Raw genomic sequence first — 26261 nt, forward strand, 5'->3', positions numbered from 1 at the left:
ATCATGTGGGTTTACTAAACAGTGTAGGGGAGAAAGAAGATGTTTTATCTGAAAAAAAAAAAAAAAAAAAGGAAGAGGAAGGAGGGTACGGAGCACTAACTCCTGATCCTAAGTGTGTTGCAAGGGGGCTTCTCTTTATCTCCTATGACTGACAAGAGGTAATGATATTGAAAAGCACCCGTTTGGAAAGTTCAAAGGGTTTCCAGAGTGGAAGAAAGGAGAGTTGAAATAAAGCTAACCGCTGTGGGGGTGGCCAAAGGATAACCTAGGAGTTACTGGTGAYGGAGGTTTCTTCCTCCTTCCTGATGTCTCTCAGGATGTGAGAGAAGCTTACAAGTTTGTCCARCACAGGACAATTATTTGTYGTACAACTTTTTTTTTAAGTTCATRATATTATAAAAGCAAATGAAATCCAAAAAAGAAATGAAGCTGGTAGCCCCAAGGACAGGATTTGCCAACATGTAGCAGCTCTTTCCAGGACATTTTTAGCCTCTGTCTGTGAGGGATGCACCTCCTCCTGGAACGACGGCGTGMTTGCTCAGAGCTCTGCAAATCTGCACAGGTTGGGGGTTGCACAGGGGAGGGTGGGGTTGGTGAGACCTTTCACTCCCCCACTCCTGATGCTATTTTGTCAGGCACGGGAGCGCAATGCTTGGTCCCAAGCTGGCCAACAGACACATGTGTGTCCTCACCTGTGCGTTGCCTCTGTTTCTCCTCCTGGCACCCATATAGGATGCGAGTGGGGAGAGAAGCACTCCTTCTCTGATGGATGTTTCCCGGAATGTATCAAAGGCAGAGAGAGCAGTAGAGGATTCTCTGTCCCGCAGCCACTTTGGCATGAAGATGACGGACCCTCAGGAGTGTGCCAGCCAGGAGAAGCCCAGCCTGTCCTTTTCTATCGAGGAGATCTTAAAGAAACCTTCTGCCAGAACCAGCCACAACAGTGAAATCAGGAATAGAAGCAACAGCGCCAGGAGACTGCCAACCCTAAAAGTAGGATCACCACTGGATGTTGGTAAGCACCTSTTATAACCCTTAACCCTTAATACAAATGCTTTTTTTTCCTAAGTTACCTGGTTTGATTATATAGAATTTTTTTATTGCTTAGCTTTTGCATGAATCTGGGATTTCCTTGTGCATGCACAACATATATTAATTACATATATGAAAATAATATTAATTAACTGCTCTCTCTCTACAGCACACTCTTGTAAGTCTTTGACAGGATTTAATACATTATGAAGCCCCAATGCCATCAGAGAGGTGGTTATGCCCCCTAAACAGTCATTGCAAGTAGCTCTTTTCAGTAAGGGTGTGAAATGCTCGTTGTAAACATATTCAAAATCCTGAGGTCCTTTTCTGCAAAAAAAAAATGTATACTCTTGTAATTTAAAAAAAAAAAATAAAAGTCATAAGGAAGTACAAATGCTCATACTTTGGAACCTAACCTAAAACTACTGCAATTTAATGGAGTCATTGAAGTTTCACCTATACAAAGAGCAGAATGTGATCTGGAATTACAGCCAAGGCTTACATTGGTATCATTTGCTTATAAATCTGACCACTCGACCTCAAGCAGGAGAAATGGTCTGTAATGGTAATGATAGCTAAGGAGTGCTAGAACTCAGTTGCTGGAACAAAAAAAAAAATAGAGAAAGCATCTGCATTTAGTCATTTCTCCTTTTTGTCAGGGACAGTAGGTCTTCTCATGAAATAAATACAATTAGCYAGTAGACAACTGACGTAAGTTCACTCTCAGCAAAGCAACATGTGCATCAGTGTTTTTAACTTCAGTTTCCTCAGTTAGTTACTTTGGCCTTGAGTGCATTTCTATCCATGCAGAAATTGTATTTTCAATTTCTTAAGCAAAGACCCACAGCATTTTGTGAGCTCAGTACTGCTTTTTTTTTTTTTTTTATCTGCATCTTCCACCTAATTGAAAAAAAATCAAGAGTTTTAATGGATATTTTTTCACCTGTTGCTCAATAGCTTTCAACGAAGCCTAATGCTATGATTTGTTATTCACAACAAAGACATTCTTTGTGGCTCATGACTCCATTTCGCTGAATACTAGTTACTGGGATTCCTTTCCCAAAGAATGACAATTTATGAAAACATTGTGTATTAGCATGATTTCAGCTCTTTTTATGCCCAAATGTGGATCTTGACCTAGACTGGATTGCAAATGATGATTAAATCAGGAAGGAAATTGCAGGAAGATGAACACCACAAGCAGTAGTGTAATATCAGCAAGCCACCTGGGTTAAAGCCCAGTCTCACTACTGTGTCATCTCTACCTGCTTTGCACAAGATTTGCATTCTTTTGTTCACCATAAATACATGGGAATTTCACTCACTCTTAAGGTCATCTGGAAGTCCAACCCACCTTTGAAGGGACAACTTCAAAGATAGAGAAAGTTGCTCAGGGCCATGACCAGTTTGTTGGCTGCTTTATTGCTGATAGTTCTGGAGAAGAGCTGTACCAAAATGTTTTCAAAAACTGCTGGGGCCAATTAGACCTTAACAACATCTGTCTTAGGCCGTACTTTTAATATGATACAGAAACAAGTGAGAGCTCTAATTTGTAGGGCTGTTCAGGAATAAACTAACCCCAACACAAGAACATTGGGACCCACATTCTGAAAGAGTCCAAGAAGCAGATTGYCAGGTGCAGGGAAAAGCCAGAACCAACAGAGACAAGACCTTTTTATTTTAATTTATTTTAAGTTTTGCTATGAATATGTTCAAGATAACCAGTGCTGTTTCACAGAGCACCTTCAGTGACCATGTCAGTCCATGCACGAGGTCTAACAAATCTATATGCAGGGTGTGCTGGGTTCCTGGGATTGCAATATACTGCCAGTGCAATCGCACCCCACACTATTCCACCTGAGAGTACATGCAGTTTTTGACTCTGAGAACAATGCATCTTTTATAAAAAACAGACCTTGCCTTTGACTTGATGAGTTGTAATTGCTCCCCACGTCCTCTAGTAAAAGGGAAGAACTAATCAACAAATAAATCAAGTACCAGAAGAAGAAACTTCATCACCTAGAGAGAGAGATTGTAGCAGTAAAAGCGGATATGGTCCTGGAAGCAAGATTAGTTTAATGTACTTAAGGCAATGTAAAATGTTAACTAATAAAAATAGTATATACACACAAAAATTTACTAATCTGTCACTGAAGCAGGGAAAAACATAAGAAAGCTGTAGAGATATTCCAAAGCATTGTTGAACATTGCTTTGGTAATTGATAAGTGACTTAACAAAAGAGGATAAAAACTGAGCTTTTTCACTGTTGGATGGTGACATTATAGATTTCTTACTAACACCAAAGAGATGCATAAGCTAATTACCCATTTGCTTTCCCAGGAGAACTGACTGGTTTTGCAGATAAGGTTTATTTCAAAACTGCAATATACTATGCTATATATCTTGGCATAATTGTTGTATTTCATCATTCAACTTTATGCCATATAACACTAGAATTAAACACGTTATGTAAATAGTTGATCATATCTAATTTGGCTTAGTACTGACCAATGTCAGGGAACTGAATTAAGTGAGGGAAATTGTTCAAAATTCCAGCATGGGATATAAACTCAGCTGCTTTCTCAGAACTGTATAGCTGTGTCAAAGAAGGAAGTACCATAGGTCAAGGCTTAGTCTTATCATTTACATCTTACGTATTTCAAGAGTATTTCCCAGCTCCCATATGATATGTATCTGAGCCATGACCAACATTCAAGGGTCGTCAATACACATATTCCTGTGACTTTCATGAGGTGCATACTTCAGGCCAGGAAGGATGATCCATCTGGGTAGTTGATCTATACAGCAAAAGGACTAAGACCAATATAAGCTTAGCTGCTAAGTGCTGAAGGGATGGGTAGAACTAGAAAAGCAGAAGACGCAGTGCAGAATGTTAAAAAATGAAGGAAATAGATAGGCAAAACTTACACTGGAGTCCTTCCCCAAGGTAATGCAGCTGTTTTGGACCAGATGACCTCTAGAGGTCTCTTTCAACCTTAATTATTCTACGATTCTTCCAGAAAAGGGATGTTTTGATGTACAGAGACAGCCTCATATGAAAAACTGAGGCAAGATGTGATCACAGATGGGAAGAGGTCTGGGTCTGATCCCTAAATCCACAGTTCATGATTCTATTTTCCATTGGGATTTGATTTTAAAGAACTTGTGTCTTCCTGCAGTGTCAATTGTAGTGTTAGCTATCTATGAGTTTATTGTACAAACATGACCACAAGATGGTCTGGAATTGCAGCCTGTGATATGAAGTTGGTTTGTTTGTTTGTTTTTTTTCAAGATTTTGAAAGACTCCTACTATGTTAAAAAAAGAAACAGTGACCAAGAAGTCAATTTTAGTTTTCAGGGCAGATTTTTTCCCTCTTCTTTTCTTTCATGGAGACCAGAAAGGGTAACCAAACCTTTGCAAGGGACACAAATAAACACCTAGGAAACGCCAGTCTTCACCTAGTGTCAACTCTCTCATTTTAAACAGATGACACTAACAGATTTTATATGCAGGGTGATCTATTAAGCAGATTGACCCTTCTTAAATTCCTGAGAACTTGATTTCAATAGACCTGAAAGTATGTCTGAAATGTTTTTCTTTAAAACTCCACTTTCTCTCAGTGAGGTTCCACCATCAGGAATTCATTTGTAAAGTCAAGAAAAGTTTGGGATGTGGACCTTACCTCTGGGAAATTAACTCTAAGAGTAGTAATCAACACAGTAACTATTTTTTTTTTTTTTTGTGCTGCATTATGTCTCATTGAGTAAGGGTGTGCAAATAAATAGGAAAACAACTGCCATTGTGCACACAAATGTCAACATAGTGGTTGCTCTACTTCGCCCTTAATGACACTCCACCCAGATTCATTGCAAATGAGGAAACAGATGAAAGAGCATAACTGAATAGATACCACCTGGTCAACATCACCAGTTTACCTCACCTATTACAGGGCAAACCAACTAAAAAAAAAAAAGTAAAGAAGTTAGATAAAACCAGCACARTAAATATCTGCTTGAAGCCTAAATTCAAAGGGGATTCTGACTAGTGAAATCTCCATTTGTGACCTTAATCAGAAGCTTAAAARGAATTTAGACTTTCTGAAATAACCTCCTTTTACAAAAACAAAAACAACAAAAAAGTATAGATACATATAGAAAGATATATTTACATATATAGAGAGAGAATTTTCCCACCCTTTCTTATCAAATTGAAAGTGTAGCCAGAAAGACCATTTTGAGCCAGGAGTCAAAGCCAATTCCGTGCATGACAGTAACAAATATTTTGTGTTGCACCAGGTTGAAAACTCATCACCATTCCTGCTGCAAAAAGAAAAGAATAAAACTGCATTCCCCGGAGGAGATTTTACCCACTCCAATTCGTAGATACCTTTCAGAGCTTTCTGTTGGAGTCACATGAATACACACTGAAAAATATTGTCTGTCCTAAAAAGCTGCCACTTCGGACAGTCTCCTTGTTTTTTCAAGAAAGAGAGGAAGCACCATATGGTGCTGCAATAGAAGGAGGGGTAGAACCTGGGGCTCCTTCCTTTGAGATGTGTACTTTAAACACAGTATCATCTATCTTTAGTCCCATCCTCTAGAAAACTACTTCCTTGATTTTTTCAGCTTCTCCCTATGGATCACACTACTCTTTTTTTTTTTTTTTTTTGCCTTTGTAGTATCAAAGAATAGATGTCCCCAGTCCCTTCCATAACTTCACACTCACATTGTTATTTTCACATCTGCCTAGGATGGTCTCCTGTTCCCTCTCTCTTTTGTCTTCTTCAGTCTATAATTATTCTTGTTCATTCTATTCATGTTGATATATGTCATGCTCATCACTGGTGTATGTGGTCATCTCAAATATTTTGGGATCGAAGGCAATGCATGAAGGAAGAAGAAGCATAAGAAGACCTCTGTTGTATAGAAAATTACAATTTTGCTCATAGGAAGCTGTGATCAATGCCCCTAAGAGCAGCTTGGTCAGGTACCCTTCACTGCTCCTTTGTCCTTCACTGCTCCAAGAAATAAGCATCATCAGTTCTGCAGCATATTTATCTCCATAGCATCTCATCTAACATGGGAATGCTACYGCTAGCTCTTCAATTTAGAGAAAGCAGACTGAAAAATCCTGAACTAAGAAGTATTCTGATGCAGACATCCTCTGAGTTTTTGAGCAGGTTCTTTAACCTCAGGTCTATATCAGTAACCACTTCCAGGCCTATCCTTCTCCTTTACCCCACAAACATTGTTTCAAAGTCCAGCTGTTTTCTCACCACAGACCTCAAAAAGAATTGGCCCAAAACGAATTGAATGAATCCCAGTGTGCTCAATATACCTCTTACTAAACCACAGACATAGAACTGGACCTGTACCACATTTTTAAAGTCAGCATTGTTTGGCATCACAAAACTGTATTTAGAAGTTTCTCCAAAGATTTGTGATAATTTGAAAAGAAAACATTTGAACAATCATCCCTTATAGACATGAGGCTTTGGTTAATTTCCAAAGCTCTTGCAACTATATTTCCTTCATGATAGCTTCAGCCCTCTGTGCAATTCGTATTGTCTGGGATTTTACTGAGAGCAGAATACGGCATTTGCCTGCAGATGTTACAATTACCATTGCTTCAAGGCTTGGTAGAAATAGAACATGGTATTTAGCCAAAATTAAAAAAGAAAAAAAAACAACTCTTCTGAAAAGCCTAAAAAGTTAAATGCCAACTCTAAATCCTGCACCAGCAAACTGTCAGGAGAGGAAATAAAAAAGAGATGACAGACATAGCTGAAGGGTTTGCCTGGCTTGCACTGGGTTCAAATTTGACGTAGTCATACCTGCTGCTATTTAGATATGAGAGAAGAGAGTGAACAGCTGCATGTGCTGGACACCCCAGAGCCTAGATACAGGTCACCTCTCAAGAGCGCAGTCCTTATTGCATCAGGATTTCAATGTCCTTCAGTGCTAATAACAGCCAAATCTGTGTTGTCACATTAGCTTCAGGCTCACATTAACTATGCAGCCTAAACTCTCCAGTGGATCTACACTGCTTATGTGTTGCCTGTTACTTTGCTTTTCCAAGCCAAGAATTTCAGGACTGGGGGAAAACTAGATCAAATTCTGGATCTGTCCATTAAGGCAGCACAGATTCTGTTATCTCATCTCTAAAGGGTCAAATCTGAGCCTTTACCGCTGCTATCAATGGCATATATGGTAAAGCACTGGAGCTTATGGTGATTTGGGTGCTAGCATGGAGGCCTTCTTGATCATTAGGTCCTGTTTTCTCGCCTGTACTGTTCTCTATTGAAAATCTCCCACAAGAGCCTTTAGAAGTATTAAGGTAGCAGGAATGGAAAACACAGGTTAGATTTTTGGTCGTAAACATTCACCAAGATCATTCCCTGAACCACAKATGTCAAGTTAATGTCAACATGGCACTGATGCATAGTACAGAAAGATTAAAGCTATTTTAATTACAATCAGGCTTGAATTGTTAAGGTAGCTAGAACACATCCACATCTTTTTTGTTTGATTTTTTTTTRTTTATTTTTTCCTGCAAACTGGAAGGTGYACTGAATGATAGCTACTTTATCCAAAGCTCTCCTGTGCTGTGTGCTTCACAGATTCCAGCAGCAGGAGTCAATTAGACAGTGAGTTACTTTCAGTCAAAGAGTTTCACCCAGCCATGCGTCCTACACCTACAGCCAAGGCAAAGACAGGGCGGTCAGCTTTCTGCAGGAGCCTAACTGATTGCTCGGCTTCCCTTCTGGATGAGGACAGAGGATGTGAACACCTAGAAGGCAAAAGAAAACAWGAGGAAGATCAGCTATATGACTTCCCAGCAGATCATCCACTTCACRGTGAGAGCCTCGAGATCTAACTTTCTCCCAGAGTGCTCAGAAACACAGCTGTTATCTTAAAAGTTGTTACAGGGCAACACTTAGCAACAGACATCACAAATATTTCTACTCCTAAACTCCTGGCTGAGTCACAGCGCTGAACCTTCAATCTCACCATCCAAAGTATGGAAATCCACCCTTTGAGCAAAAGTGCTATCTCAGACCTGCCAAGTTCTACCATCTTCAGTGGTAGGACTGTCTCATACGTCAGTCTATTGCCCTCCTACTTTGGGTGTTGATCTACAGAGTTACCAGGAATGGGCATTGCACAACCTGGGAAGCAAGTCAACTGAACATGCCAGATCAGCTCCATGTGTTCTGTTCACCTTGGACCCACTGCACAGGCAATGAAGAGGTCATCAGCTAAAGCACAGGCAAATTATTGATGTGCAATATGTCTGGCATGCAGAATGCATYGAGCACATTTTCAGACCTCATCGTGTTGGCCAGTCTGCAAGATTTAATTAGTTGTGAGCAGTCATAAACAGGAGCCTGAGTGAGTCTAGGGCTTAGGCACAGTAAAGGCCAATACCAATATGCTTTGCCAATATGTTACACAGAACCTGTGCGCACAGAAGGACCAGTGGTAGCTGAATGACATGACTTCCTAAAAGACAAGCTGCAATTCATCAGTAACACATAACAAAAATTGCTCTTACAGTTCAGAAAGAGTTAATAGAGGCCRGCAGGTGACAAGACCTGCACGTGATAAAACAGGTTCTTGGCAGCAGCAATAAGATGCTTCCCACATAGTTTGTTATCTGGACACTCCTTTCTCAAGCAAGAAGCAATTTTCAGTGAAAACCACTGAGTGTTCTTTATAAGCTCATGTGACTGAAGACAGCTTCCTCAGCCCATATTCTTAAAGTCAGAAGGGGAAACATATCTTCCTGTGAAATGGATTTGAAAGAAAAGCCTCTTTCTTGGTGTCGCCATGGTATATGTAAGTCTTGTGACAAGCTGCCATAACCTCCTCCCTCCTTGCAAGATGAAGCKTGTCATGATGCAGGGGAGGATACCTGTTTTTTTTAGTCTACCTCTTCTTATCAGACAGCTGATGGTAGCAGACTAAAAGTGCATATTGCATCCCCAAGTAAGAGCTAGGGCTGAGGCGCTGATGCCACTAAAAAGAGTACAAAAGTAGGTTATAGCTACTGCTCCCCGCACCGCTGACTTCCTTCAGCAGATGCTTTTTTGCCTTGCCTATTTTGTTTTCAGTCATATGTATCTGGCATTCAGAATTTCCTCTAAGTATTTAAACACAAGCATATTTTATGCTGAAGGAAATCTCAAGCCACAGGGTAAACATAGGGAGGTAATTTTCCAGTGGTGWCTGGGGAGGGAGGCTGGGCCTCAGTGTCCCGACTCAGCAGACAACTTCATCAACTTGCACAGTGTTGAGTAACAGCAAGGCAAATGGGAAGCAGGTAATTACCCACATAAAAGTGAGTGGAGCTAATCAGATCCTTTCAAAGACAATTGATATTTTAAACACATTTTAAACAAAATCTCTTTGTTCCCAYTTGGCATTTGGATTTTGAAACTAAGCAAAGGTTTAATAATCTGCCCTTTTTTAGGACACTGGTTCCTGTGCACTTTGGGTAGAAACTAGTTGAATGAGGGAGAGGAGTCCCGAATAAAGGACTGGATTGTCACTTTCCCTGCTGCACACAAACAATGTTRTTTCGGATCCAGTTCACATTCTCTTTGTTCTTAGCAAAGAGTTGGAGCTCATAAGCTCCTGCATCCTTCCTCTGTTTAAAGGTAGGGGAGAAGGGCTGGGGGTCTTCTACTCGTGCCTTCCACGAGGGCTGGAGTCATCTTTCTGAGTCATGGCCAGTAGCAGTATCTGTAAACACAGTAGCTATGGGCCTATTAGGAGTTTGCTAACAAGGTACTAAGGTGGTACCAAAACCCCAATACATATGCTGAGGGTGGATCCASAAGGGTGGATTCCTGCTGCCACATAGAATTTGACTGCAGCAATTACCTCCAGAAGAAAGACCAGTCTCAGGGCTGGGAAAGTCTCTCTGCTCTTTCTGCCTTGARGGTATTTATGGATGCTATCAGCTTCTTATAAAGCTTCTGACTCAATGGACATTAGTCCTTAACTTGGAGATTCTTCATCTGTTTCTCACAGAATGCTTGTATTTATATAAAACACTAATGTAACATTGGAAGAAGGTCCCTGCAAAGTATACTTGTCAATGGAGTTTTTAGAGAGCAGAAGAAATCAAGCACACTACAGAATCTTTAGAGAAAGAAGAGAACTGGGGATTACTTTTTTTTTTTTTTTTTTTTTTTTTTTTTTTGAATAGGAAGAGAAAGATAAAGAGGACGTTGAGATTGTTTTGGTAATAGGCCCTTTGCAATTGAGTGGTCTGAGATGACAAGAACATGCTGACTATGAGTCCTAAGTGTGGACTAAGAAGGTACCTTTAGGAAAGCCCATAACACTGTGGTCATTACTCCCAAAAGTAAGTATAGAAAATCACTTTTCCCACAAGACGTCCTTTGCCAATTAGCAGTTCAGAAATGCAGTGTCATTTAAACTAAGCAGAATTATGTCCTTATCATAAACTATTTACAGGAAGCAATGCCTCCTGCACTTTGACATTTCAGGCTGCATTGTCAGCAAAAAAATAATGAAAAGGCCCTAGGATATAAGACAGATGCTTAAAATGACATTTAATTTTGCTAACCCCCTACTTCAAATTGGAAGCCATCATTCTGAATGTGAATGCTTTCACTTGTTTCCATCTGCATAAAAAGTTCAGTAAAACTTTCTCAGAAGGCCTGGTTCTCAGAAGTGCTGAAACAGTTTTTAGGAGACCAGAATGAAAAAGGCCTTATTTGGATCCATGGATACAAACACTACTTGGGCCAGCTCACTTCTACCTCTTTGCCATGTACAACCACCAACACTGCCAGGATCTTCGCATACAAGCAGGGCACATTTTTGGCATTCGTGGCTGTCAGGCCTCGTCAGAGTAAAGTGTAGATGTCTACATTAAATACTGATCTCCTGCTTTTGTTTTAATTCCTTTTCTGCTCTGTGTAAGATATAACCTGTTCAGGGCAACCAGACCTTGAGAGGATTACAGACCCTCATACCTGTCTGACCTACAACAGATTCTGCTGGATACTGCCACATACTGGACTCTAGCCTAGCTCAGACCTTTATAGGTTTTCTATGCATGTAGTGTCTGATGTATATTTTGGGATTTTTATGTGTCTTTTCATGTGTCTGTGCAGTGCAGTGGATGAGTGTGCCCAGCATTGCAATTATTTCATAGGCTGTTAAGCCTGTGGTTCCAGCCCTCTGCTTCATGGAGAGAGAAGCTAGTGCCTTGGAGATGCAAGAAAGCAGCATCACTTTAAGAGTTGGATGTGTATCTAATACTGTGGGATTTCTTCTCTGGGCAAAAATTCAAACACAAGGTATATCAGATTTCCATAAATGAAGCTGGCTGCTAATTCCACAAGAAATTGGACATTTTAAGGTATTGGAACAACTGGACAATGTTATTTCCTGTAGCCCATGCCTCCACTACTCATTGTAGTCGTTTGTCATAACGAATCATCACCCAAATATTTCTTTAGCAGAGATCCTCTGACTGTGAACTCAAAGGTCCTTTTATTTCTCTGATAGTTTTATTATTAGAAGAGCATTTTGGACCCCAAAATGTGTTACCGAATTCTGGTGATAATCATAAGGCACTAGAAAATACAGAAATAATCCCTGTTCCAGAGAACCTTCAGTATAAATCACATCCCCTCTGTACTGATGCCAGTTGCAGTCATTTTTAGCTTAGCTATTATGTTTTCTTTGAAGCCATAAATTCATTCGTAGTGTTCATTTGTAGACAACATGGTCAAATCCTTGTATCTCTGTGAAATGCCATGGTTTATCAGTTGCAGAACAGCCTTTTCCCCAATATGCTGATTTATCCTAATGCATTTATAAAACACTTAGGAGACAATAAGGCACYGTATAATCATAATCCCAGATAAACATCAGCTGCCCAGAATATGCCAATGGGACCAAGAAAAAAAGCAAACCCACCCCATTGTCCTGCAGAACAAAAGGAAGCAGTTCTAAATGAACAGGAAGGGGAAGAGGGGGTATAAATGCCTATATATATAATTTAATTGCCATTAGCTGTGTCATCAGTCTTCTGCTTGTCAGTGTAAATAGTCCCAGCAGTCATGTGTCTCTAAAGTACAATATTCCAACATAAATTTAGAAATGCAGTAGACTATTGTCCTTGTTTTGGTGGGTTTACCAGAGACATCATTGAAGGCTAGTTCTTTGTTTTTCTCCCTCTTTCAAGACTGATTGTGTATAATCACACTCTATATGTAAAATGGGAGGCAAGGAACCTACTTTTATTCTCAATTTCTAGACTAAGTTAATGCRCAAATCTCACTAACATGAGTAAGGACTGACGTAAGCAAAGTCATTTACAGTTGAAGACAAATGAAGAGCATAAATTTTGGTTGTGTTGTTTTTTCTTTTTTTCTTCTTTTTTTTTTCTTTTTCTTTTTTTTTTTTAAATAGCAAATACAACATTGGGTATTTCTCTCCAGCAGCCCCTTCATTCTTGGGCATTTTGTATCTAGAGGGAACATTTCACATAAACCAGAGGTTAATTTGCTCCCACTAATCAAATATGTACAATATGACCACTTGTAAAGTTGACAGCACTTCTGGATAAATTCATTTCAAAGGTCTTAAGAGTACTTTCTGGCTTCTCCCAAAAGTATAAGATCTTTACATYGTACCCCCAGGATCTGGTGTTTTTAATTACTCTTCTTTAAAATTGAGGACAGGCCTTTCATCTACTGTGCTACCAAGTGTTTTATGCTGAAATGGGAAACAGCAAAGACCACATACTAAAATAATGACGGAATTATGTTTTCCTGGAGGGAGCAGAAACTCTGAGACAGGGATGTAAACAAGTGTGCCTGACTGATGTCTAGAAGTTTGCAAGTACAAGTAATCACAAAGAACAGTAAGAAGTGGAAAAAATGTGGCTGTTCAACCTTCAGTAAGCTCTTCTTTCTCTGTGAACAAATAGCTGTTTCTTACTAAGTTGGTTGACCAGAGAGAATGGGGAACCTATTTTTTACTTTGGAGACCATTATTGGATTACTTTGGTCATATCTCTTCCATTATTCACTGCTTGTGAATAAAAATATACCTTTAGAGTGCCTGTTTGTCAACTGCAAAACTTTCACAGAGGGTATGRTTCAAGACTGAGATGTAGCTGAGTGGGGAAAGCACACAGCAGCATTTGAAACATCATTATCGTTTTGCTGGAAGATGGTTATATTCACCAGGGGCTCAGGTGAGCAGTGAACAGTGAACTCTCAACATGGACCACTTCAAGTGTGCCATCTCCTACCAGCTGATTCCTCTGAAAAGTAGACTAAGTAGTTCCCCTGGCCTCCTTCTTCTATTCTGGTGGTCAGCAAGTCTAGCAGATCTGCAAAAGAGAAAATCWACTCAGGTGAAAGGGTAAAGAAACACACCAAATTTTCATCTTCCCTCTGGAAGCTGGATTGGGAGGGCCCTTGAGTTTCCCTGTCTTTAGATTAGATGACCATTCTTATCCCTGCTTAGTTTTGTGAAGAAACAGTGCTTTACAGGAGGCTGGCATTGTTTGATACCAATGTGGGCAGATTTTGAAGAAAGCTAGTACTTGAGAAGGGTAGGATTTTCCCCATGGCTTTTTCCCTATATATGTGCACATCTACTTGTTTGTGCTCTATCTCCTCAGCTGAAGAGTTCATTATATAAACACCAGAGTATACAAGGTGCTTGCTCTTCTGCTAAAAGCGAACTGGCTATCAGTTACCATTAGCCATCCTGAAAGTAATTGATTTGATTACTCAGTCTCCATGCCTGGTTTCTCTTCCCTTGGTCTTTACATTTCTATCAGTTGAGGCTCAGTAGATACCATACCAAAATGGTGGTCACTGTGTAATGGTTTCTCACTGAAGGAGAAAATAGCCATGATACACCTTGTCTAAACAGGTTTCTAGACTGATATTTTTTAGCATTTCTGACTCTACCTTGCTGTTTTTCAGCCTGGCTGTCAAGCAATTAGGCTGTGTTATTCTGTGTCTGGGTGAAAGGCAACTTTCTGACAAAGAGCTTTGGATTGAAGGGAGGGAAGTCAAGCCTCTAAAAGTCTGAGTTCTGCTGCCCTGAAACAACTACTGCAATGCCTCAAAAGCCAGCAGCTGGATGCTAAATGCTACACTTTGYTAACACAAGGCTCACTCCAGAGCACCTCTACTTATCCAATTAGGATCTGTCTCCCTGGCTATGCCAGTCCCTCTTAACAAGAGGTTAGGAAACACTTTAATAAACTGCACTGTCATGCTCCCAACTAAATATTGCAGCACAAGTTCTTTTGAAAACTGTGAGCTATCATTTTAACTAGGAGAGCAACTGCCACACACATATCTCTGTACACAGACAAGCACATTTTGTCCTAATGCCATCAGCACTCTCTAATAACTCTATCATAGAACCTYAGTAGCTTTTGCTGTGTGGCTTAGCCACCACAAATGGAAGTCACCACAAGAATACAGAGTTAGGAAAAGCCACAGGAGAGAACTGTTTAGGAGACTCACTATAATTGGTTGAATTAAAAGGAAGAGAGCAAAGAACTTCTTTTAAAGAGGCTAAAAGGAAAAAATAGAACCCAGCATAGACTACAATGAGGCTCTTTGTCGTTGCTCCTGAGTTTCTTTTTGAGAAACAAGTGATAAAATCAAATTTGTTACGCAGGGACTATAGCATTTCTAAGGATACATAGCTAAAGCCACTGTTTACTTACATAACTGCTTTCTCTAGTCAAGGAAGAGTCCAGATCTTTGTATCTAGTTATCACACAGAGGGAGAGGGTGTTTGTCCAGAAATGACAGAGAACTGAATCAAGATAAACTGATCCCATCAGTTTTCACCTACCCAGATTACACACTTTAAAGTAAAGAAGTGTCAGCAGTGATCTCTAACCCTCCTGTTTTTTGTTGTCATTGTTGTTGTTGTTTTGGGAGTTTTTGTTTCGGGGGTTTTCTTTTTTAAACTTCTGAAAGACTAAGTGGAAATGGAAGATGCAATTGCAGTACTGCAAAAGAAGATCTCCCTGACCCAGCATTTATCTAGCTGCTTCACGAAYATGGGATAGCCAAGACACAATTGCACATAGTGCAATATAGACTATTTGCCTACTACTGAAAATGGTCTAGAATGAACTTGCAAAAATATGGTGTTGAAGCAGCTAAACAGCTTTTATTCAGAAAAGTCAGATACCAGAAGCTGTCAGGGGTATTCCTTTGCTCCTCTGTTTAATATCCTATGGTTCCATTATTACTTGGTGGTAGAAACAAGCCATTGTACACTACACCAAAATAGTGCACTGGAAATCAAACTCTTTGAGRTGGAGCGGTATTATGGCCTGAAACACTGTGTGTTTTTTTAGGAAAAGAACATTTGTATAATTGCAATTCATGGGGATATTTAGAGACAAGAAATCACATAATAGAGCAGATAATTGAGAAAGACCTGGGGAGATCATCTGGCTAAACCCTCATTCAAAACAAGGTTCAGATCAGGTTGCTCAGGGCTTTGTATAGTCAGGTTTTGAACTCCARTGATGCATATTTCACAGTTTCTCCACACCCATGTTCCAGCATCTGGTTCCTTTCATGGTGAAAATATTTTTCCTAATACCTAGTCAGAATTTACCTTACGAGAACCTGTGTCTACAGTATCTTTTGTTTTACTATACCTCTCCAAGAAGAGTCTATTTCTATGAAGTTCACGTCTTTCAACTTGCTCCAAGTGTGATCTCATAATAAAGCCAGATTCACTAAGGACAAATGTGCTTGTCACTGAATTTAAAGGAGTTATACTGCATTATCAGATTGAAAAATCTAACCCTTCCAATGTCAACAGTAAGGTGACGTATAGACAGCCTTATCTCTAAGAATCAGCAAATACTGACATATATTGCTGTACGTTATTTTYGGGCTTGGTTTCAGCAGTCAGCTAACCTGCAAATGACTTTCACAGAGCATAAAGGCACACTTGAATATCCCCAGCTTTTATATAGAAAACAGCTCAGGAAACTCAGACAGAGTCTTATTTCCCTGGTGACTCTACAGCCAGGTTTGTAAAGCCAGTGTTACACTTCTGACACTTTCTAGTCTTCTATCTTCCACACACATTCTTCATTAGATTGTGATTCTAAATGCCATTGTTTGCTATGGGATCTCAGCTCTGAAGATCCCAAGAAAAAGGAGAGTATCAAAACTACAAAGTCTTTTCTTGTAGGAGAAAATGCTAACATATAGTCCCAGATTTCTCCATAGAATTTTTTTGAAACAAAAATAGAATGAGTGATTACTTATAGTAAAAATACATTCTTCCAGCTTTCCTACTGGCAAAAATGCTTGACTAGTTGACAGAGTCTATTTCGCTAGCAAATTAATTTTATTTCTAGCTGAAATCAAAGGCTGTCCCTCAGTCTCTACTGGSCCACCAACGACCTCAGGTTTTTTATTTTGTTCAATCTGACAAGTTCCAATTTTGAAAATTTGGTTTCACTAGACATGACCCTTTCTGAGCACTGCACTGCATAGATGCTATCCCTTACATAAGCATGTGGTCTGTAAAACAGCTCTCTATACTCTTTCAGGAAGGACAACTGGGGAGAAYGCACTGATGTAGAGGGTTCTTTTGCTCATCTCCTGATTATATGGGTCATTTTTGTACTGAAAAGGTCATATGAGACAGCAGCAACTCAARGGCCTATTCTCTCTGAAGCCTTGCTATCTGGTCCTGGACAGTTCTCAGCTTCCAGTGTCATAGAAAACATTAAYAGGTGCTTCTGTTCCTCAGCCCATCTTCATCGTGACTCAAAATACCATGTGTCTCAGGAGAAAGGGACAGGGTCTCAGGAGCATTAAGACATCCCATCTCCACTAAAAGTTTATGCTCCAGCTGTAAGTACCTATGCACAGTCTTGGTCTTCTCATTCTGAATTATTTCTTTTTAGGGTTGATATATACATACTCTCAAACTTCACTACTGAGTTTGTTTCACCTTGTGTCTCTCTAGAGATGGTACTGCATTGCTTGTTACACCTGATTTCTTGAGCCTACGTAGGTTGATTATTCCAATGAACTTTGCACAAAGTGTCATGGCAGCAGTCAGAACTTCTTAAGCTGATAGCCGTGGATAGATATCTACCGTATTGTTTCTATCTCAGGTGTGTATGACATATTCTTAATGGAACAGCAGCCCAGCATCTAGTATTCTCTAATACTGTAAGCAATTCCTTTCCAGATTGGGTAATAGCCTCTGGTTTAGGCTCTAAAAGTCTTGATTTTAGCTTTGATTCCACATTATGAGGTGGTGGTGATAGTTGTCATGCCTGTGCTTGCAGGCAAGAACTATTGATTGCTACCTGTTTATATAGTGCTTTGACTGCAATGAGATCTTGATTCCCCTGGTATTCAGCTTCACTTCACTCCTATCATAACCTCATTTAGTTATCCTAATTCTATCGGGAATAGAATGGTCAATATAAGAAGCAGAAAGTTTTATACAGTACTAAGCCAGTTTGCTGTATTCTAACGGAATACTAAAATACACTTTTTCATTTGGTATGATTTATTAGATTTTAAAATGTCGATAGTTCCTTTCTATTTTTGCATACTCATAAAATTTTAGTTCAGTTAATGAAGTACACTTTTTTAAAAAAAGAAACATATAAATTGATTATTTTAATAATTCAGATTTTTTTTTTTCAGAGGGGAAGGGTTGCTCTTTTTCTCCTGAAGGCTTTCTGACTCTTGGTGCTTTTGGGAATATAGGGTAAAGATGGTCACAGTTTAAGCTACAGAATTCTTGGATCGCTTCCTCCACTCTGGGAATGYTGGAGGTAGATTGAAGCTTCTCATAAATTTAGAAAGCAAGTTTCCCATTCTGGCAAGATTCAGGAGCTCAGATCAGTGTTCAGGGAGACATGTAAGACATCTCAGGGAGACCTCAGATGTCCAAGATAATGTCMGGGTCAGGGCAAAATTCATTTGTTGTCTGGATACTCTGTTTGAATTGCTCTGTACTAAGGAAATACAAATACCATATTTGTAGTGATACACATATAGCAGGGAGATTCATTACTGCATAAAAGAACATGATGTACTTGACAAAATTATCACCTCAGTATTCAATCTTACCTGTCGGTAGTATCTCCCAGGAGGATATGAAGGCCAGGCACCACAAAGACATGTGAGGTGAAACTCTTGCAGAGAAGAGACACCATAACAAAGTCAACACTGTCATATTCACAGTGGACTTAGTATCCTGAGATTCATATTCTCTGCACTGATAATCACTATTTTCATTTTATTCCATATGGGAATAAATTCTCCTTTCCTTATATGTCTTCTGGGACGGTTCAAGCTGACGCAACTTGGTAATCAGAGCTTCTAGGAGACAGAATCCCATTGCTATCTTCAGCATATATGCATAAAAATATGTCCCATTTCAGATCACTGCCCCAAGAGTGTCATTCAGATTCATTTTAAATGGCATTTTTTCCTGGGGGCTGAAACCAGGGATGCAGTCTAATGAGTGKTACTTTGATAGGCTGGTGAAAAATCCAATGATATTTAACTATGTTGGACAAGAGCTTTATTAAGCTGTTCCTGAGATATGGGAATATTGACAGTGTTTATGATAAATGACGGCCTTCACTTATTCTTGCATAACTGGTTTACATTTGAAAGTGCCTGAAGTGTTTAGAAAAGACAAAATATTCACAGTAGAATATATTTACTTACTGATCCCCAAATATCATGTCGTAGGCATCTTGCAACAAGGGGATGGAGCAATTTATTTATTCCTTGTGTTCTGTGTTCCTTCTGTGTTCCTTTATTTATTCCTTGTGTTCTGGTTCTGTGTTCTGTGTTTTCTGTGCTTCCGTTACAGAATGAGATATCATTTCCTGTTGGCTATGAGTCCAATTTATATTGGCTAGGAAGTTTAGTTACCTTTTCACTGTTTTAGCTCTCCAAAGGAATAGTTTATGCTAATGATTGTACAAAAGGAAAAAAGAAAGAGCAAAATCTCTTTGAAGGGACTAAGCTAACCTTCTCTGAGTAGCGGTTCCCATTAGGAAGTATATGCATCTAGTTACAAGATATGAAATGGTAGCTCTCATCAGACCATGGAAGACCAAAAGCAATTACTGAAAAAGGTCATTTTCTTCAGCAACATGATGTCATTGCCAATTACCTCAGGTCATTGAGTAGCAAGCTCATTGTAATCCATGTTGAGATTAGAATTTTTGTGCTATCAGGCTGCAGTTAGCAAGCTGAGTAGTAAAAAAAACCCGCAGCTCACAAACTTCTGCTATGGCTTTTTTACACTGATTATTCAACATCTGGGGTTTTTTTTGTTTGTTTGTGCACCAGAAAGACAGACTTTGTAATGGCGCTGTACTCCACATTCTGCAGAACAGCTGCCTTAAAACTCACTTTTACTACTCCTTTTCTTTCTCCTTGCAAAACATAAGCCCTTCAGCATTATGTCAGAGACCAATCCAGATCTGATTCTAATTTATACAAAGTAGCACACACAGTTCAAGATCTAAATGAAATGCCCTGGTGTAGAAAAGCATTTCAAAATGGTGTGGGTATACTGAGGGAAAAGCCTATTACAGCGGTCATACTGCAATAAATTATGGAGCAGTCTAAGAACTCCATGCAGTATTCTCACATCTGAAGGTCTCCATACACTCGTCTGTGGGTTTTAAGGTCTCTGCTTTGCAGCTTTTAAGGTCAAACTTGTCCAGAAGGTCCCCACATCACGACAGTGTAATCAGGAGACCATTATGTCTTTTCCTTTTGAGAGAACATTTTTAAAGTAACTATCACAGTGCTTACCATTTGCAATGAAACCGTTGGCTATCACTAAGCACTGCTGAAATAATAGRTAGCAAAKGAGAGCAGAAGCCACGTGATCAGTTTGGAGTCRATATTCTTTGAGTATTTTTGATCTTCCTCACATACAGAAAGAGCATAGTCATCCAACTCAGTGGATGAACAAAAGAAAAAGATCTAGCTCAGAATTAGGCCAAGCAAATATCCACTCACACTGGAGTTTCTCAACTGCTCTGAGCTTGTGTATCATGGAGCTTGGGAGTCAGTTGCTTTAGAGTAGGATTAGCCTGATTGGCTTGGGCAGGGCAAAGAGATGGGAGCAAATTTTGCTGAAGGATGTTAGAAGACAAGAAACAGCTGAAGGTTTGTCGACACAAGAATACAGAGGAAAGTATTAATGCAGGTCTTCATGTGGCAGAATGACAGTGATGTCRATGGTTCTCTTGGTGACACTTAAGGGCAATAATGAATGCATTTACTTAGAGTTCTCCCTCTGCCCAGAGAGATTCATGGTCTTCTGATTAGGGAAAAAAATCATCCCAAATTTCAGGAAAACATGGATATTTTATTTACTAAAAGACTGTAGGTGAACTTGGATATTCAAACTACTCTTCTGAGTGTGTTATACTTCAGAACTTGAGGAAAGCTTAGTATGGACAGTATGACAGGAAATGGGACAGGAAAGTAAAACTTATAAACCGAAAGGATAATGGTGATTAATTGTGGGCCCRAGAATAGCACCAAGGCAAAATGGAATGAGTTAGTTCCCTTTTCATGAAGGGTTTCTTCATAAATGGTTTGTAAAGGAATATGAATTAGAAAGAAGCATTGTCCACTTGTGATAGACATGAGCAAAAAGGAGTCAAAGTCTATCTAACACTAATTAATTTGTGTAGCAATTGGCACAAAAATGATCAATGAAATTAGTCCTGGAATTATACACCTTTCACCCTCTGAACAATGCAGTCCACATTCATGGCTGGGTCAAGAGATGGTGACCTATGATAAGCACATCTCTAGAAGGTTTTGGTGATGCCATCCCCATTGCATAGCAATTTACACCAATTGGATCCCTGAATCTTCTTGTGGCCCTGTCTGAATATACTCTTTCTCTATAAACTGCAATTACCTTTTCTTGTTTGCACAGAGAGGAAAGGGAAACGAAGAATCCGGACAACATTCACAGCTGAGCAACTCCAAGAACTGGARAAGATTTTCCAAGTCACTCACTACCCTGATATCCATATCCGCAACCAGCTGGCAGCAAAGATCAATCTCCCAGAAGCCAGAGTGCAGGTATATTTGGGGTCCAATGGGCTAAGTTCCACCACATCAGTTCTTCATTCGGGATACATTATTAATAGTTTATGTGTGGGTGGCACATTTAATGAAATACATGATTTCTGTGAAACCTGGCAGAGAAGGCCAGTATCACCCAGACAGGATTAATAAACCAAAGGGTTAACAGAAATTCTAAGCATATTAATCACATAACAAATAGGACCTACAGATGGCTACGATCAACCTGTTGAACTCTGTAATAACCAAGCAGCCATTTATGAAAATATTTATTAATCGTTTTTCAATCTTTTATAGACTAATATACTTCTACTATAAAAAGTGAAAATAATTGCACAAATGCAAATGCTCTTCAATTGCTCTGCATTTTGAGTGTAATTTCAGTCAGTGAAAACTCGTCCAGTCCCCCCACAAGCTATAATGAAATCTTTTTGACAGGGATCAAAATCTAACACCAAACACTTACTGCGTACGCAGTCTGCTACATTAAAATGCACACATTGCTGTGTTTTGAAAATTGATGTTTGCCAGTCACTCATGTTGCCAGCAATCATGATGATTGCAGCGGCATACAATTTCTCTACTTGCCAAAACACTAGAGTTACCAGTGTATTTCTGTATAGAAATCCCACTCTAACATTCAAAGTTCAACACAGAGCAGTTTATTGACTGCGGCATACATGGGACTATCAAATAACCATTATGCTACTGCTTCATTGTTAGGTGACAGGGGAAATTGGAACAGCAGAGCTGTAGTGTGCCCATTAGTGATATCAGTTCACCCACAATGCATTTCCAAAAATATGTATTTCCAGTGATATAAAGTGCAAACTGGGTCAGTGTCCTCTACTGAAAGCCAAATCACATGAAAGACCAAGATTTTCATAAGAACAAAAGAACTCGAACTATTTTGTTGATCTGTTCCTCTATAGAAACAATGTCAAGGATAATGAAGCAATGGCAGAGATGGTCAATCCTTATTTTTTCTATATTCTTGGAAATATGTCAGATGAAGTTAGTAGCATCATGTGAGGATGATGAAACACTCCTTCAAGGCAATGTTAAACAGTAGTTGCTGCAGATATTTTTAAATCAAGTCATCTATCTGACTTGCCTTCAGTAGTTCTTAAAAAGCTGCCTGAGAAGCACTTTGGGTCATCCRTGTTGATGTTTAATCAGTCCTGGAACACAAGAGAAATTCCAGGGGCCTGGAAGAGAGCTAATATTGTGTCAGTATTTGAGAGAGCAAATAGGACAACTAGATGGTGTTTGGCTTGTCAGCCAAACATTGATTTTAGACAAAAACAGTGATAAAGCTGATTTGAGTTTCTGTTAATGAAGAATTAAAGTAGTATAATACTTATCAAACTGGCTTATAGAAAATAGATCTTGTAAAACTCATCATTTTTGGATGAGATAATGTATAGTGTTGCTAGAGGCAATAGCATTGATGGCATGTCTCTATAAGGACACGCCACTTAGTCCTGAAATCCACTTGGAATGACATCACAGACGAAGTCAAGAGGACATATCCCAGTACACAAAAATCTGGGTACCTAACAGGTGTCTGATAGCTGATGAGGATATTTTCAAGGTAATGTCTATTGACACAAGGATGAATATGAACTACTCAGTTAGTGAAATCTTTAATGATGGAGTTAGGAAATGGTAATAAGATTATAGAGGTGGTAAATAATGAAAAGGTTGAGGCTTGGATACAGGCTGCTCGGGATCATCGCTCATGTGTCTGCAAAAAAAACCCAACAAAGAGATAATCTTAAAGATTAACAAAGCGAGGCCAGTCTTCTGAAATGGGGTGTTCAACAAACACACCTACCCCTTGMACTCCTTTTTTCAGTTGTTGATTCTTCATACAGGTTCTTGAGCTCCCTCCTTCACCCTCTTCCTGGCCAGTGCTGAGACAGAAAGGGCAAACACAGCCCCTTGCTGAATCTCAGGCAGGAGGGACTCAGACCTCATTTGAGCACTGATGTAACTTACATAGACACACACTAKCATATTGTATTCTATGTCAGTGCCATCACACAGGAACACTGGAAAATTGAAGGTTAATAGAGTGCAGAAAGCAAAGGATATTGGTATCTTCATATCTTTGACGGATAGAGCATSAAGGAACAGACTGAAATCTCAGAAAGGGAAATTCAGAATGGACACTAAAAAAAAAAACATTTTAGGGGTAAAGGTTGTTGAGGGCTGGTTGGAAATTAAAAAAAAAAAAAAAAAAGACAGTGCCAGCTGTGAACAGAGCTGTCACTTTATTAGAAAAATACATGAAGTGAGAACTTTAGCCCATATGCAGACTTTGGAAAGAACACTTCAAAGCATGAATTTGGCTTTAGTCCCCTGTCTGCCCTCAGCCACTTTATCAGTGTTGGAGTAAAGTCATTTCATGGTGCTCTTTCACCATATAACTTACCTAGTAGAAAGGGAATTGAACAGTTGATACAGACTAAGCAGTTCTCAAACACGTGCAAACCCAGATAAACAAGGCTGACCTTTCACTAACCTCAGATACTAATACTATCAGCAATACAGCAGAGGTCTCCTGACATTCCCATTACTTCTTGGGCAAGAGATGCAAAAATAATTGAGTTGTTCATTATTGGATTTAAAAAAAACACACACACATACACATACATATACATATACACATACACATACACACACACACAAACATAAATATATTATTATATATACACACACATACATTCAATAGTATCTGTTTTGGGTCATAGACCCAAACCATAGACCTTGTGTTCACTTGAACTACTTGCCTAGAAAGCGAATGCTTGCATTCAATAAGCAATGATCTGTCTACAAAGGAAGGGGAATGCAACTTTTCACAGAAATGCAAAAGATGTACTGTTGTGGTTGTACAATAAATACCTGCATGGCTCAGCCAGAAGCCAGAAAGATCAAATCAGCTGACAGATGAAAGAATCTCCTTTGAGAAAATTAGCTCTCTGTTGTCTAGTGCAAAGGAGATGGCAGGTAACATGTCCATAGTCCTGAGTGATTTAGAAGGTTGCATCCCCTTGGGTTCTTTGCTTAGGTCACTTACGGGATTTTCAAAATGTTACCAGCTAAATATAGAAAGAATGCTGTTTCTACAGCTCCACTGGTGACACTTTTATTGTAGCCCAGCAGAACTTCTAAGTGGACCTTTTTCCCTAACTGTTCACCYAGCAGGTGGAAGGGCCCTGACACACAGCAAGTGCACTTCTTCRGAAAAGCAGAATACCAAACACCTTGACTGTGGTCAAGGGTAGACTGTGAAGGATTTGATTTCTCAGAAAAGCACTGAAAGGTATTTCCTTCACCAAGGAAATAGTGGGTTCTCTGTGAGCCGTCAAAAAAAAGTGACTGCCACAAAAGTCCAGAGATCCTATACACTATATAGAATGAGAGGGAGGAAGGTACTGTATCAAAGCCCAGGTTCGCACTCTGGCTTTGCTGAGCTGGAAGCCAATGTTATGCATTACTTAAAAGAGTAAGGAAAATAATTGGATAAGAGCAGTTCTTYCTATGTCTCTTGTTCATTGTATTTAGGTCTTGTTCTTTCTCAATTATCCTTCCTTGTATCCAGATTTGGTTCCAGAACCAGCGAGCAAAATGGAGGAAAAATGAAAAATCTGGCAACTTTGGTGGTCTTCAGCACCTGACAGAAGTTGATTTCATTCCTGCTCCCAAAGCAGATATCACAGTGAGTTACAGAACCAATGTGTACCCTTGAGGGAGTGTGGGGAGCTATGTAGCCCCTGAGGGAGAAAAAGTGAAAGGTAGCTTCCTGGAGAAGCTATTCTTCTCTGGATTGCTTTTTCACATGGTACTATCTATCTCTGACACAGAGAACAGAACAGGAAGAAAATGGCAATATGAACAAGAYAGATCCCAGCAAATGTGGTTGAACAATGCATTTCCTTTTAGGAATAAGTAATATGACATTTTTCTTGAAATGAATACTCTTTTGTATATATATGTGGTACCTCCCTATCATTTTCCTTTAAATCATACTTTGGATTAAAACATCATAAAATGAAAAATGTTCTAAATAGGAACAAATATGATATTTGCAACCAAAATATCTTATTTCTTTTGACGGKCAACATCTCTTTGCTATGTCTAGACTTGTTAGGCTGATCAGAGATTTTTTGCTCTTGACCATGTCCTTGCTAAGTTCACGATGGTTAGTATTATCTAGGCTGGCACACAGGCTCTTTGCCTGCCAGGAGATTTTCCACAGTTTGAGCAAAGGGTATTTTGCCTCTTCCCCCTGAATGACAGCACATCACTAGATTTTAGGGAATCCATTCTTTTAAACATTTCCTCTTAAGTACTGAGAACTGTGGAAATGAATAAAGCTGCCTGTAGATTGTATCTGACTCAAAGTCTGTATCGATTTACCTAAGACTTCATTTTTATATTTGAAAGGTTCCTAGCTTGGTGCCCAGAAAACTCACTGCCACCATTCCTGCTGTGGGATACTACTCACCACTACAAGGGCATCTGACAACAGCCTGGCTGCCCAGCGTGCTCTCCTTTGCCCCTCATCACTTGGAGCTCCTACCCTTCCCTAAACCTTATCTGGTCTTCAACTACCATCCTCCTTACAACACCTTGCTGCCCCACAGGTTGGAACAGAGCAATGGCTGTGGCAGCTCCACATAGAGGAGGATATAGCAGAGTTTGGAGATTTTCAAGGGCATCCTTTTTTACTATCCATGATGGTACTTGGGGTGAGCTGTCTCCTCGAAGAAGCCTGGCRGGATGATGAATAGCCTGTGTGTGAAATCAGCTTGGCACAGAAATATCACTACAAGAAGCCTAGAAAATATGAATGTGAACCAGCGCAGATTTGGAAGAAGCTCCCCTCTGATATKAGGAGCAACATGCTCTGCAGAAACCAAACAACTTTACTGAGAGGCTCTACCTGGCAAAAAAAGTGCATCGAGCAAGCATGCAGAAAGACTGGAGTTTTACTCCTGAGACAACATTGGATGATCCTATTACAGAGGTGGCTTGCAGCAGAGAAAACACCTGTGATG

General features: G+C 39.6%; 1 protein-coding gene across 1 annotated transcript; it reads left to right on the top strand.

The window, feature by feature from the left end:
- Nucleotides 1–843: 843 nt before the first annotated feature.
- ISX (intestine specific homeobox) lies at nt 844–25884 on the top strand. Its single transcript, XM_026052241.1, has 5 exons — nt 844–1015; nt 7654–7890; nt 21044–21192; nt 24803–24919; nt 25648–25884. The coding sequence occupies exons 1-5, from the start codon at nt 844–846 to the stop codon at nt 25882–25884; spliced, it is 912 nt and encodes a 303-aa protein (XP_025908026.1).
- The last annotated feature ends 377 nt before the right edge of the window (nt 25885–26261 follow it).

Source organism: Nothoprocta perdicaria, unplaced genomic scaffold (genome assembly GCF_003342845.1).
Source record: "Nothoprocta perdicaria isolate Ctin4 unplaced genomic scaffold, notPer1 scaffold_86, whole genome shotgun sequence".
NCBI lineage: Eukaryota > Metazoa > Chordata > Aves > Tinamiformes > Tinamidae > Nothoprocta > Nothoprocta perdicaria.